This window comes from Dipodomys ordii, unplaced genomic scaffold, assembly GCF_000151885.1.
Source record: "Dipodomys ordii isolate 6190 unplaced genomic scaffold, Dord_2.0 Scaffold11, whole genome shotgun sequence".
NCBI lineage: Eukaryota > Metazoa > Chordata > Mammalia > Rodentia > Heteromyidae > Dipodomys > Dipodomys ordii.
Window position 1 is genome coordinate 1,940,696 of NW_012267227.1, and position 15,844 is coordinate 1,956,539.

Here is a 15,844-nt window from a genome sequence, read left to right on the forward strand (position 1 = left end):
TAATGATGAAGCATTTCCAGAAGACAAATGTATACCACACTATGTATAGTGACCTTTTTAAAGAGACATGCTGTTCTTATTCCTACTCAATATCCAGTAATATTTTCTTTTTTTTTTTTTTTTTGCCAGTTGTGGGGTCTGAACTTTGGGCCTCAGTGCTGTCCCTGGGCTCTTCAGCTCAAGGCTAGCGCTCTACCACTTGAGCCACAGCTCCATTTCTGGCTTTTTTTGCTTATGTGGTGCTGACGAATTGAAACCAAGGCCTCATGCATGCAAGGCAAACACTCTACCACTGAGCCACCTTCCCAGCCCCTCCAGTAATATTTCCTTACTCTACCAAATTTGCCTGTCCATAATATATAACCAATATCACTATCCACTGTTATTATACTTGTCTCTTTTTAACTAATTAAAACTATACAGCTTTCATATAAGAGAAGCTAAGTTTGTTGCTCGGTGATTTCCATTTTTCGTATGTCTTTTTCCTTGCTGCTACTTAAATGCCCAGAACACCTTGCTCTCTAACTCCTTCATTAGGCCCATTTCCTTTGAGAGCCACTCATTCTAATTTTATATCTAAGGCTATATATTGTTGCATCTTCAAAAGAACCTAAATCCATATGCGGTATATGTCCTGTTTGAAACAGTAACTATTTATGAGGCCCTTTGCCAGCAGTGATATTTTCTAATATCTTTTCTATGTTTACATGAATACAACTTTTTTTTATTTTGAAGTTTAATGTCAAATACCTTTAAATGTATTTTCCCTGCCCCCCCCCCATTGAGTTTGGTTTTTTTGTCAGTCGTGGGGCTTGAACTCTGGGCCTGGGTGCTGTCCCTCAGCTCTTCAGCTCAAGGCGAGCACTCTACCACTTGAGCTATAGGCCACTTCCAGTTTTCTGGTGGTTTTTTATTGGAGATAAGAGTTTCACAGACTTTACTGCCCAGGCTGGCTTTGAACCATGATCTTCAGATCTCAGCCTCCTGAGTAGCTAGGATTATAGGCGTGAGCCACCGGCACTGGGCTTTGGCTATTCCATTTCTAAATACTATGGTAAGGGCTAGTCATGGTGTTCTATGTTTATAGTCCTAGCACTGGGGAACCTGAGGCAGGAGGATCATGAGTTCCAGCCTGAGCTACATAGCAAGACTATGTCTCAACAAAAAACAAAGTTGGAGATGTTGTTTAGTGGTAGACCACTTGCTTTACATATGGAAGGCCCTGGGTTCTATCTCTTGTACTGCAATCACTCAATAAAATATAGTAAGAACAAAACAGCATAAATATTTATCAAATATGTAACATAGTTTGATATAGAAAGTTGAATTCTGTTATTAGTCACAGTTTTTTTAGCTCTAACTGCTATAATCACATCTATGTAATTTTTTTTCTTTTCTAAAATAGCTATAATGGATTTCCAGTTCTTAGGAACAATTTGTTTGACAGACCTGAAGGATTTCTACAAACACGAAAGAAGAAATTGCCTTCAAAATCAAGTAGTCCTAGCAGCCCTTCTCCTATGTTCAGAAGAACAAAACAGGTACTTAAAATTTTTGCACTCTCTATGTAATCAAATATTAGAGCAAAAAGTAAATTTGACACTCATCTTCTTTTAATGCCCTTTACTAGCTTAGAGGTAATTATAATAGTACAAATTATTAGGTTCCTTATACACTCTGAAAATAGTTTATAGTAATCTAACTTAAGGAATTAGCCTAGTTATCTTGTCCTAGAACTTTAATATTGTATAATGCAGATTCCAAAAGGAACTTAAAAATGCATTAATTGTATCATATTTTGTTATGGAATAATTTTAAAAGCACATGACCTTGTTCAAATTTCAGTTAAGTAAGATGCCTAAGCTGGGCACCAGTGGCTCATGCCTATAATCCTAGCTGCTCAGGAAGCTGAGATCTAAGGATCATTATTCAGAGCCAGCCTAGGCACGAAAGTCCATGAGACTCTTATGTCCAAAAAAACACCAGAAAACCAGCAGTGGTGCTATGGCTCAAGTGGTAGAGTGTACTAGTCTTGAGTTCAGGGACAGCACCCAGGCCTAGAGTTCAAGCCTCATGACCAACAACAACAACAACAATAAAAGTAAAGATGCCTAAGTGTGTGAATTTATTAATGAGATTCTTGCATTTTTTTCTAGGAAATTAAATCAGCCCACAAAATTGCCAAGAAGTATTCTTCTATCCCGCAGATGTGGTCTAGGTGCCTCCTGCGTCACTGCTATGGACTATGGTTTATTTGTCTCCCAGCTTATGTGAAAGTATGTCATTCCAAAGTCAGGGCTCTGAAAACTGCATATGATGTGCTCAAAAAAATGCAGTTGAAGAAAATGGACCCACCTGATGAGGTAGTACTTATTTTCTAAAGTATTTAATTCTAGACTTATATAAGCTGGATGTTTTTGCTTTTGTACACTTTTCACCTGTGTTGCAGGTGTGCTACCGCATCCTTATGCAGCTCTGTGGACAGTATGACCAGCCAGTACTTGCAGTTCGAGTGCTTTTTGAAATGCAGAAAGCTGGTATTGACCCCAATGCGATCACTTATGGTTATTACAATAAGGTAATTACTCTGATATGATGGAGAAAGTACTATTTCAGTCATTAGACAATCTTAATGGAAGAAATCATTAATGCAGGGGCTATTTGGGCTTTACTTTAGAGTATTAAAATGTGTTTGGTAAACTAAGCTTTTTTTTTTTGCTTGCTTTGATATTATACAACCTGCTCTGATTTTCTAGCTTCATTCTGAAGCTGTATGTTCATTGTAAAAAATAATTCTACTAATTATTTTATTTTATTGAATGAATAGGCTGTTTTGGAAAGTACCTGGCCCTCAAGAAGTCATAGTGGCTACTTTCTGTGGACAAAATTAAGAAATGTTGTTTTAGGAGTAGCACAATTCAAAAGAGCTTTAAAGAAACATGCACACTCATCACAAATAATTCTCTCAGGTAACTAAAGGTTTTTAAGGTTTCACTGTTCCTTCAAAATTATGGACTGGTCACATTCAATATCTTTGGAGATTTTAAATACCTTAAAAATAATTGAATATTTTCTGGGTTTATTTTCATTAAGCAATTTTAATACAAATTGGCTATCTCTTATCTGCACTCCGTAGGACCATAGGTGGTTTTTGTATATAGAATTTGGTGGGAGAGATTGAAATATTTGTGCATTTGTAAATGATATTGGAGGTTTAAACTCAGAATTCATTTATGTTTCATATATGTCTGATACATATAGATAAGCTACAGGCATTTTATACCGTGTGTTTATTATGCTTATATGTTAATTATTTCATAAATCAGATTTTCCACTTGTGATGTCATATTGTCACTTAAAATGTTCAGATTTCTGATTTTTTTTCAGTTGTGGGGCTTGAACTCTGGGCCTGGGCACTGTCCCTGAGCTCTTCAGCTCAAGGATAGTGTACTACCACTTGAGCCACAGTACCACTTTTGGTTTTCTGTTGGTTAATTGGAGATAAGGGTCTTACAGACTTTCCTGCCTGGGCTGGCTTTGACCAGTGATCCTCAGATCTCAGCCTTCTGAGTAGCTAGGATTACAGGTGTGAGCCACCGGTGCCAGGCCCAGATTTCTGATTTTTATATGAAGGAAGCTCAGCTTGTATTAGAATGTTCTTCTCATTTATAATAGAATAGTCACTTGTTTTTCAGTTGTTACCAACTTTGTGTCTTGGTCTAGTGCTTCTTTGTTATAGTTGTACTTTCTGATTATGTGGCATTTTTCATGTTACATTACTAGATTATTAGCTTGAACAATAAATTCCAATGTGTGTCTTTGGAATCTCCTTGAGCAGTAAAATGCTATCAAATTTTGTTCTTAAGCAGTAACCCAGATGCTGTCAGTCATAGCAGTGTGGATAGTGGCCATGGAACACACACTAGGAAGGAGGAACCTTTTAATACAGGTTTAATAAGAGTAAACGCTATTGATGATAGATCTAGTACAGGCTTGTATGTACTTACATATATACTTATTATGGTGCATTTTACAAACTAGATTTTCTAGCCTGCTTTTTTTTCTTTTCTTTTTGTCAGTTGTGGGGCTTGAACCTCAGGGTCTGGGCGCTGTCCTTGAGCCTCTTTGTACTCAAGGCTAACGCTCCACCACTTGAGCCACAGTTCCACTTCCAGTTTTTGGATGAGAAACTGAAGATAAGAGTCTCACAGGGATTTTTCTGTCCAGGCTGGCTTTGAACCTTGATCCTCAGATCTCAGCCTCCTGAGTAGCTAGGATTACAGGTGTGAGCCGTCGGCACCCAGCAGCTAGCCTGAATTTTTTTAATATATATTTTTTATTGTAAAGATACTGTACAAAGGGGTTACAGTTATGTGAGTAAGATAATGAGCACATTTCCTTTCGAGTAGTTACCCCCTTCTTTGTTTTTTCCCTACCAATCCTTCCCTCCCCATCTCCCCAACTCATCCCTGCCCATCTCCCCAGAGCTGTAAAGTTCATTTTCAACATAGTGTCTTGTATAGCATGCATTTTTAAACTTTTTCATTTTAGTGATATGTTTAACTATCACCTTTTAGTTTTGTGTTAGGTACTCGATTTGGTAATGATTTATTTTAGCTTATTTTTTATTATTATAAGGATGATATACAAAAGGATTACAGTTACATAAATCAGGTAAAAAGTACATTTATTTTTGGACAATGTCACCCCTTCCCTTGCTTTCTCCCATCAGTCCCACCCACAAGTTGCATAGTTTTTCCCTCCCATTCCCACCTACAATTTGTAAAGCTTTCAACGTAGTGTCTAGTGGACAATGAACTTAACAGCTGTATGCAGTTTTTTTTTTTTTGACAGTCCTAGGGCTTGAACTCTGGGCCTGGGTGCTGTCCCTGCACTACTTTTGCTCCAAAGCTAGCATTCTACCACTTGAGCCACAGCGCAGCTTTGGAGATAAGAGTCTCACGGACTTTTCTGTCCCAAGCTGTCTTCAAACTGCTCAGCCTTGGGGGGGCAGGAGGGCAAAAAAAAAAACTGCTCAGCCTTCTGAGTAGCTAGGATTATAGTCGTGAGACATGAGCATCCAGCCAGCTGCATGCAGTTTTTTTCATTCTTTATTTGACAGGTTATAAAGTATTTTTATTTGAATATTTAGTAGTCAGTAATTATCCACTTAACTCTGATAGCTACAGATCTCTCCTGGTATGCTTTCTTTCTTTTTTAGTTTGTTCTTTTCTATTTCTTCTTTTTTTCTTTCTCTCTTCCTCCCTGCTCCTCCCCCACTTCTTTCTTTGTCGTGGTAAGCATCAAATCCAAGGACTCACATATACCATGCAAGGGCTCTATACTAAGCCCCTTGCCATGTCACTTTCCTGAATATATTTATTGTGATTATGAAAATATTTTTATGCCAGTCCTAGAGTTTGAACTAAGGGACTGGGCACTGTCCCGGAGCTTCTTCCCCCCGACCCCCCACCCATCCATACCCACCACCACCCCAACCCTACCCCGGCTCATGGCTAGCACTCTACCACCTGAGCCAGTGCCACTTCTGGCTTTTTCTGTTTATGTGGTACTGAGGAATCGAATGCAGGGCTTCATGCATACTAGTCAAGGACTCTACCACTAAGCCACATTCCCAGCCCTAATTATGAAAATATTTTAATAATATTTTAAAACAAAACATATTTTTCCTGAGTTAGTAGTGGTATTCTTGGGTCAGTTTTGTGGTTTTAGCATAATGCTACTAATTATATAGGTTGTCACTGGAAGAAATGAGGTAAAGGGGCCAGGCACTGGTGACTCACGCGTGTAATCCTAGCTACTCAGGAGGCTGAGATCTGAGGATCGTGGTTCAAAGCCAGCCAGGGCAGGAAAGTCTGTGAAACTCTTCTCTCCATTAGAAAACCGGAAGTGGCACTGTAGCTCAAGTGGTAGAGCGCCAACCTTGAGCTGAAGAGCTGAGGGACAGTGCTCAGGCCCAGAGTTCAAGGCCCATGACCAACAAAAAAAAAAGAAAAAAGAAAAAAAGAAATGAGGTAAAGGGCACCCCAGGAACTCTTTCCCTGTACTGTACTATTTGTTCAACTTCTTCTGAATTTTAATTTTTTTAATTTTTATTTTGCCTGTCCTAGGGTCTAACTCTGGGCTTGGGCGCTGTCCCTGAGCTCCTTTTTACCCAAGGCTAGCACCTTACTGCTTGAGCCACAGCACCTCTTCCAGCTTTTTCTGTGATTAATTGGAGATAAGGGTCTCATGGACTTTCCTGCTAGGGCTGGCTTGGAACCACAATATTCAGATCTCACCTTCTGGAGTAGCTAGGATTATAGGTGTGAGCCACTGGTGCCCAGCTTTAATTATTTCAAAATAAAAAATTTATAATGATTCGTTTTGTTTTCCCAGATAACTGTGTATGTCTGTGTGTATGTGCCAGTCCTGGGGTTTGAACTCAGAATCAGGGCACTGTCCTTGAGCTTTTGTGCTCAAGGCTAGCACTCTACTTCTGACTTTAAAAGTAGTTTATTGGAGATAAGAATCTCATAGACTTTTCTGCCCAGGCTGGTGTTGAACTATAATCCTTAAATCTCAGCCTCATGAGTAGCTAGCAAGGATTACAGGCATGAGCCACTGGCACCCAGTCTACCAGATAATTTTAAGTGTAGAAAAACATAGCATTATAAATGGCACTATAAGTGGCATTAGTGTCACAAAAATACAAAAATTTGTGTAAAAGCTTTTTCTATTAAAACTGGCATAGTTAAATCACACAATTCTAACTCCATAACATTTAAAATACATACAAATTTTTAATGCAGTGTAAACATGAATTTGGTGGACCAAAACTTTCAAAACTGAAGAATTACTATAAAAATATGAAGATTCTTATCTCTGTAAATGGCAGTGTTATTTAGGTTTGTTTCCTTTTATATCTACTTGAAGATTAATAAATGTAAGGTGAGAGCTGGGAAGGTGGCTCAGTGGTGGAGCACTTGCCTTGCATGCATGGGGCCCTAGGTTTGATTCCTCAGCAACACATAAGCAGAAAAAGCTGGAAGTGGCACTGTGGCTCAAGTGGTAGAGCGCTAGCCTTGAGCTAAAGAGCTGAGGGACAGTGCCCAGGCCCAGCGTTCAGGCCTTTTGACCGACTTAAAAAAAAAAAGTAAGCTGATTGTCTGGAAACATAATACAGTAATCCTTCCTTAGCTGGTTTCATATCCTGCAGTGTGAACTTCATCAGTCATAGTCATCTTCCTTAGGCATTGTTTTTAACTGTGAAAAGGACATCTTATATTTCACTGTGGCTTTTAAGAAAGGCCAGCTTAAAACAGTGAAGAACTTAATGAAAGCATAAATTTCTTCAAGATTATCTTCACATTTCTCGATTACCACTTCTCTGGTAATAGGAACTGAGAGTTTGATTAAAAAAATACAAATTCAAAACTATAACAAAGGAAATACTTGGTGGTGTTAATATAATTTCTTTAGACTTTTCTAACAAGTTTATAGAACTATTTTAATTTTAGCCTCTCATGACAACCTTGTGTTTTACAACTCTGTTGAAATCCAAACAAAAATGGTTAAATGGATTACTTAACATCACAAGTCTCCTAAAGTTTAGAATCTTACCTTCTGATACTAATCTAGTGGAAACAATTACTAAAAGTGATAGTCTATTTTTTGGGAGGCAGGCTGGAAAAAGGGTTTAAACTTCAAGGCCTCAGGTTTGCTTCATGGGGACTGTAAAGCTTGAGCCATATCTTTCTTTAGTCCCGCTTTTTACTGACTGTTTTAGAAATTGAGTCTGATGGACTTTTCTGCCCAGTTGGGCATTGAACCCATGATCCTCTAAATCTTAGCCTCCTGAGTAGCTGGAGTTAGAGACATGAACAACTGGCACCTGGCTAACTTTTGTCTTTTCTTACTAGGAACTTCAAAATTAGGTTTTTTTTTTCTCATTTCTGTGTGTTCTTGTGTACAAGTCTATAATTATTCAGATCAACTTTTAGAAAACCGTAAGATACTGGTATCTAGTGTGTGAATGTTCTGTTATAAATTCTCTGAAGATTTCTCCATTGCTTAGAATGCAGACTTATGTCTAAAAAAGTAATGGACTTGTATACAGAATATCTAATTTATATCTTTCGGCGCCTACACACTAGTGTGAATGTTACTTTGGGCTGTGGTGTGAGAAGTAAACAATGTGAGATCATCTCTTAATTACATTAATGGAGATAGAAAATAGATAATTAAGAAAATAATGCTTTCAATAGAAGTTATAAGAAAAAATTCTGTAAATAATTCTTATATATTGCTCCTAATTCTAGTTGTTCTAACTAAAGAAGTTTTTCGTAACCAACCCAGAATTTTGTTTCTTTTTTTTCCCACAGGTGGTCAGTCGGATCTGGGATATAATTCACTATCTCAGGATGAAGTTAGAAGAGGGGATACATCTATTGAGGATACTCAGGAAGAAAAATATAAAAAAGAGAGTGATTCTAGTTCCAGTAGGTACTGTTTAAGCTGGTTCTATATGCAGCTGTGAACTCACTCAGAAAATAGAAGTGACTTTCAGTACACAAATACTCTCCATTTTCATCTCATTTCTTCTTTCCTGCCATTGCAAACCTTCTTCAGTACCCAATACTTTCACCAAAATACTTCATGTATAAATTGTGTTATCTCTGTGACAAAGTACTCTCCAAACAAGTGCTATTAGAGTGAATGTTATTAATCATAAAGAATATTCTTATTATAGTAGAAATGTATATTTCTTGAAACAAGATTTTTGTCTGTTATTTAATAATATTTATTGAGATTAAACATTTCTCTCTTTTTTTTGCCAGTCTTGGGGTTTGAACTCAGGGCCTGAGCACTGTCCCTGAGCTTCTTTTAGTTCAAAGCTAGCACTCCACCACTTGAGCCGTAGCACGACTTCTGGCTTTTTCTGTGTATGTGTTATTGAGGGGTTGAACCCAGGACTTCATACATGCTAGGCAAGCACTCTGCCACTAAGCCATATTCCCAGCCCAAGATTAAACTTTCTTAATGGACTGCGTGTGTGTGTGTGTGTGTGTGTGTGTGTGTGTGCGTGCGCGCGTGTGTGTATGTGTATGTGTGTGTGTGTGTATTCCCCATAGAAACTCTCATTCACAACCATATATAAAATTGGTGCATGAACCTAATTTGGCCAACACTTAGTAATTTTTTGTACCAATACTAGAGATTAAATTCCATGCCATATGATCTTACTTGGCTTTTTTGCTTACAGGTGGTGCTCTACCACTTGAGCCATGTCTCTACTTTGGCTCTTTTGCTAGTTAATTAGAAATAAGAGTCTCTCAGATATGTCTTCCCAGGATGGCTTCAAACCAAGATTCTCAGATTCCAACATATTGAGTAGCTAGGATTATAGGTATAAGCTACCAGCAAAAAGTAACAACTTGATCCTTGCTTAGAAGCCTCAAATAAGTGGAATAACTTACTTGTGGTTGAGAAACAGAGAAATCTTTACTATGGTCTTATCACCAATTTTCAGTTAGAAATACATGACTGTAGTGCAGAATTGGTTTTGTTAGCTCTAGGGAGGTCAGACTATTAAAATTACTCTATGTTGTTCCTGCTGACTAAACCCTATTACATAAGACACATTCCTTAACTACAGATATTTTTTGTTGTTGTTTTTGTCAGTCGTGGGGCTTGAATTCAGGACTTGGACACTGTCCCTGAGCTCTTTTTCTCAAGGCTAGTGCTCTACCACTTTGAGCCACAGTGCCACTTAATGGTTTTTGAGTGGTTAATAAGAGTTGGGAACTTTTCTGCTGGGTTGGTTCGAACCACAATCCTCAGATCTCAGCCTCCTGAGTAGCTAGGATTATAAGCATGAGCCACTACTACCCAGCTCTTAACTACAGTTTTTCTGGGTGATTAAAATGGGTTATGTTGTTTATTATGAACTAATAAGAGTTTTCTCATAAATGGAGGGAAAAGAAATATGTAGGATTAAAAGCTGCCTCTCTTTATGCCTCCTAGAATGTTATAGGTCTTATTAACATTTTCATTTTCATCTTTATAGTGTCAGAGAATGAGAGTGCAAAAGGAAGCGCTGACTGCCTTCCTACACTCAGTTATCAAAGTTCTTCCAGTATAGTTCGCCTCGGTGGTACAAGTAAGAACAATGCTGATAAAATGTCTGGAGAAAGCACAGGTAAATTAAATAGCATACATTTTTGATGTTCAGAATGAATTGCATCTATATAACTAGTAATTTTTTTTGGTGGTACTGGGGTTTGAGCTCAAGCTTCATGCTTGCTAGGCAGGTGCTCTACCACTTAAGCCATGTCTGCAGCCCTTTTGACTCTGGTTATTTTTGAAATACGGTCTTGTTCTTTGCCTGGGCTGGCGTGGACTGTGATTTTCCTGTTTGTGCTTCCTGTTATAGCTAGGATGACAGGCACACTCTACCACATCCAGCCTTTTTTTTTTTTTTTTTTTTGTGTTTGGTTGTGGAGCTTGAACTCTGGGCCTGGGCGCTGTCCCTGTGCTCTTCAGCTCAAGGCTAGCACTCTACCACTTGAGCCACAGCACTTCCAGTTTTCTGGTGGTTAATTGGAGATAAGAGTCTCACAGACTTTCCTGCCCAGGCTGGCTTTGAATTGCGATCCTCAGATCTCAGCCTCTTGAGTAGCTAGGATTACAAGCATGAGCCACTGGTGCCTGGCACATCCAGCCTTTTCTGTTGAGATGGAGTTTCATAAACATATTTACCCAGACTGCCCTGGACCCACAATAAAATAATAGCATGTACATAATTAGGGTCATATAAACTTTTTGTAAAAGGCCTTATAAATATTTTTGGTCTCTCAGGCCATATGTAGTCTCTGTTACCTGTTTATTTGTGCATGGTTTGCATACCTCTTTATAAATATAAAAACTGCCTAAAACTGTACTAATACAGGCCTCAGGCCAGTTTTGGGCTGAGGTGTGAAGTTTGATGTGTGATGAAATTTGCCAATCTGTGATGTAGTCTTGATAGCCAGCTTTATTTAATCTCTCAGTGTTTTTCCAACCTATAAATGTTGGACTGTTTATGTTAGATATTATAAGTAAATAGCTGAAATAGTATCTGACAAGTCAAACTTAGTGAGTGCCTGCTATTGTCATTTTTATTACTACAATTTTAAATAGTTAAGAGGGCTATGTTTACACATTACATTTTCTTGTTTAAAAGTACTTTTCTTCTTTTTCAGAAAGCACACCTGAACTGCTCCTAATGTCATCTCTCGAGGATACAAATGACCCAGGAAATGTTCAAAGTAGATGCTTCAGGAAGAGACATAAAAGTGACAACGAACCTAATTTGCAGCAACAAATGTCCTGGGGAAATAGAAACCGTAATCTTAGTGGAGGGGTGCTGATGGGTCTTATGCTAAATAGAATTAACAAGGAAACAAACCCTGGAGATATAGTTGAAAAATTAGGTGCAGATGCAAAAATTCTTTCAAACGTTATCTCCAAAAGTACAAGACCAAATAGTCTTGATATTGGAAGGCCACTATTACAGTCAAAAAGAGACAGTCTAGAAAAAGAATCCAGTGACGATGATACACCTTTTGATGGTTCAACTTGTTTGGCAGATAAAGTAGATTCTCCTGTTATTTTTGACTTAGAAGATATAGACAATGAAATAGATAGATCAAAAGTGGGGTATACAGCTGCACAACATCTTAAGACAGTGCAGTGTATGAACAGCAGCTTTTCAGTAAAACCTTTTGAGAAAATTGACGTTGCAACAGGGTTTGATCCCCTCTCTCTTTTGGTTGCTGAGACTGAACAGCAACAAAAAGAAGAAGAAGAAGATGAAGATGACAGCAAAAGCATTTCCACACCATCAGCCAAGCGTGACTTAGCTGAAGAAATTGAGATGTATATGAATAACATGAGCAGTCCTTTGACAAGTCGTACACCAAGTATTGATCTGCAGCCAGCATGTGATGATAAATTAGCCAATAAGAAAAGTCCAACATTGGTCAAGGCCTGTAGAAGATCGAGCCTGCCTCCTAATTCTCCTAGGCCAGTGAGACTTACCAAATCTAAAAGTTATACCAAAAGTGAGGAGAGACCAAGGGACAGACTCTGGTCTTCTCCAGCCTTCTCCCATACTTGCCCATTTAGGGAAGAATCTCAAGAAATATTAACCCATTCATCACCTTCATTTAACTTGGATACACTGCTAGTACCTAAGCTAGATGTTTTAAGGCACAGTATGTTCACTGCTGGAAAAGGAGTTGCAGAGAAAGCAAGTAGATGGTACTCAAGATTCACCATGTATGCCATGTCATCAAAGGTAAACTATTAGTTTTTCCTACTTGTTCTTTCATATATTCTCTACCACTGAAAATCTATTACTAGTAGATATGTCAGCTTTAATCATTCTCCTTAATCACAGCTTAAAAAAAAAGACAATGGTTTGTACCTAAAGTATCTGTATTACATGGAAATACTAATTTTAGTTTCAGTGTTTCCTTAAAAATGCCAATTTTTTTCCAGAGAATGTCCAGTATGCCTGCAAAACTCACCAATTACGTGGCATCGCCTTCTGGTTAGGATGGACTAATGTATGGTAGGCCCACATACCTCCTAAGAGCATGAGTCTAGGGAAGTATAAAAAGCACCTGTTAGTCAGCAGAAAACTGCTAAAGAAGAGCTATGCCGTAGGAACATTGGCAAACCACAGATAGACAGGCCTAACCAACACTGTAACCTAGACTTGGTTCAATCTGTGATTAGATGAACATAATCATTCTTTATGTGACAGAGGAAAGAGTCACCATTTCTGAAGGAATCTTTATAATTTTGTGTATACAATATCTGCTGTTCAGTTTAAAATAGCCATTGCAAGTAACAGAACAATGGGGCTGGGAATGTGGCTTAGTGGAACAGAGCTTGCCTAACATTCATGAAGCCTATTCCTCAATACCATATAAACAGAAAAGCCGAAAGTGGTGCTGTGGATCAAGTGGTGGAATGCTAGCCTTGAGCAAAAGAAGCTGAGGGACAGTGCCCAGGCCTTGAGTTCAAGCTCCAGGACTGCAAAACAAAAAACAGAACCACGACTAATACAAGAAAAATAAAAACAGATAGTGGAAACAGAACCTCAGTTATCTAGATCACCTGATAATTCAAATGGCTTTGAAATAATTATATATATAGATATATATATTTCCATATTGGAGTAGAATAAAGATACAAACCTGGATGAAAAAAGTTGACTACACAAAAATGTTAAAGTCCTTTGTTGAGTGTTGAAAGAAGTGACATCGATCAAGTTGTACAACTCCTTTGTACAACTACTGAAAGATAATTAAAAAATGGAAAAAATCCTTTAGTGATTAAAATAACAATATGCATACACTATTAGAAAAAACAAGTTGTATCATCTGGTCCATGAAATTATAAGTATTTTGTAAATATATTCTTGGTATAACCAAAAATTTTGTTTAATGTTTTCAAAATTGAAGACAAGAGCTACGTCTTTAAAACTAAGTGCTTTTAAAAAATAATAATATGTAATTCTAATGGTATCATCTTATACTGAGGTTTACAGGAGGGAAATTAAAAATAAATTTAAAAATTGAAAGTCAGCATGGTTCCTTACTAGTAGATAGATAATTGCTAGAAGCAATTATATGTATCTTAAAAATTAATCACCAGCATTTTTATCCAGATGAGTATACCTTTTGTCAAATTGATTTATCTCCAGAAGTTGTGATGTTGGTTTAACTGACCATCTGGGTGGTTAGGGGATAGATATTAACACTTCCTTAAAACTGACTTCTTAAATAATTAATCTTAACTGTGAAGGAAATTAAGCTTATAATTATGTCCTTAGGATCAAAGTTCTGATCGTACCAGTCTTTCTTCAGTGGGAGCCCAGGATTCTGAATCTACCTCTCTGACAGATGAAGATGTCTGCCATGAGTTGGAAGGTGCCACTTCCTCCCAAGAGAGTAGTGCCACTTCAGGGACCAAGGGAATTGATGTCAGCCGGATGAGCCTGGAAAGTTCTGCCTCCTTAGAAGGTTTGTCCAGATAGTTCTGTCATACTACATAGATTTGTAGTACTTTTACTTTCTTTCTTTCTTTATAATCTTAAGTTTTCAATTTTGTAAAGGATTTGCTTAGCCTCAAAGAAAAATGGTAAAGGCTAAGGCATTCTGAGAGAAGTCTAGCTCCCGTTTCCCACCCCTTCACACAGTCCTTTTTTCCTGTCCCTAGAGATGTAATCATGCTTATTTTTTTTGGTTCATCTTTCCATAGTTGCTTTTCTTAAAGTGTAAGTATAAATATTTATATGTACCCTTATTATTTAAATCTCAAAAGATAGCAAGCTATAAATCCTTTCCCACTCATTCCTTAACAGTTCCTTCCTTAACAATATCCTGAAGGCCATTCATATATCACACAGCCAAGGCCCTCATTCATCCTTACAGCCCCATGGTTCATCATGTGTGCTTCTATCATATTGTCCTTTAGCCACTTCTCTGCTAGTAGACATTAAGGCTGCAGTCTTTGGCAGACTATAATTCACGTCATATTACATTTTTGCCAATGTATGAAGAAAATATTTCCAGATTTCATCCTTGAAGTAATGTTGCGAAATTCTCTTCCACCAGTGTATACTGCTTTGCGTTCTCATTGACAATGTAGAATAACTATTCCCCCCCCACACACACACACCTTCTCAATGAAATATGTTGGCAAACTTGTGGATTTTTGCCATCTGATAGGTGAGGAATATATTGAAGTGTTTAGTTTTTGTTTGTATTTCTGTTTTTAAAAAAAGTGAAAGCCAGGCATTGGTGGCTCACACCTGTAATCCTAGCTACTTAGGAGGCTGAGATCTGAAGATCTGGGTTTAAAGCCAGCCGGGGCAAGAAACGGAGACTCTTATCTCCAGTAAACTACTCAGAAGACCGGAAGTGGAGCTGTGGCTCAAGTGGTAGAGTGCTTGCTGAAGAGCTGAGGGATAATGCCCAGTCCCAGAGTTCAAGCCTCATGACCAAAACAAAAAAAAAAGTGAAGTTGGAAATATGGTGTTGAACTACACGTATTCCTTTCTATTGCTGGTGAACTGGTAATTTATACCATTTTTGCATTGAAGAAGACCTTTTTATTATTTTTGTTTTTCTAAATTACCTTTAACATTTTAAATAGAACAGGCTAACATCAGAATTAATGAAATTGGAAGATTCTTATATTGTTTCTCATTAATTTTAATACTGTTGCTCTTTGTTTTTCTTTTTAATAATCAACAGGGTCCCTGTCAAAGTTCGCTTTGCCTGGGAAATCAGAAGTGGCATCTTCCCTCAATACCAGTAATACTAATATCTTCCAGAACTATGCAATGGAGGTACAGCTTAACTCAAAAGAGTGTCATTGTGTACTACTTGATAAATTTTACATTTCTTAAGTATTGATGGCCGGCCCCTGCAAGAGTAACAAAAGTTAATATGTAGCTGGGCACCAGTGGTTCATGCCTGTAATCCTAGTTACTCAGGAGGCTGATATTTTAGGATTGTGAATCAAAGCCAGCCCAGGCAAGAAAGTCTGTGAAACTCTTTATCTCCGATTAACCACCAAAAAGTTGCAAGTGGACTTTGATTCCAGTGATAGAGCAAAAAAGCTCACATACAACGCCCAGGCAGAGTTTAAACCCCAGTATCAACACAGAAAGAAAAGTGTAGCATCTGAAACTTCAGAATTTATATCTCATCTGAATGAAATTAAAATCCAATTTTGACATACCTATTATTTCAGATTACTGAAGTCATGCTACTTTATTAGAACA

The 15,844-nt window shown here is 37.8% G+C and overlaps 1 protein-coding gene across 1 annotated transcript in view; it reads left to right on the forward strand.

Annotated features, from left to right (window-relative positions):
- Dennd4a (DENN/MADD domain containing 4A) overlaps positions 1-15,844 on the forward strand; it is an 85,837-nt gene that overhangs the window by 57,351 nt on the left and 12,642 nt on the right. Inside the window, exons 14-22 of the mRNA XM_013009908.1 lie at positions 1,406-1,541; positions 2,157-2,363; positions 2,450-2,578; positions 2,828-2,969; positions 8,385-8,501; positions 10,070-10,201; positions 11,244-12,340; positions 13,886-14,075; positions 15,312-15,406. Coding sequence (XP_012865362.1) covers positions 1,406-1,541; positions 2,157-2,363; positions 2,450-2,578; positions 2,828-2,969; positions 8,385-8,501; positions 10,070-10,201; positions 11,244-12,340; positions 13,886-14,075; positions 15,312-15,406 — 2,245 coding nt within the window. The remainder of the gene's footprint in view (positions 1-1,405; positions 1,542-2,156; positions 2,364-2,449; positions 2,579-2,827; positions 2,970-8,384; positions 8,502-10,069; positions 10,202-11,243; positions 12,341-13,885; positions 14,076-15,311; positions 15,407-15,844) is intronic.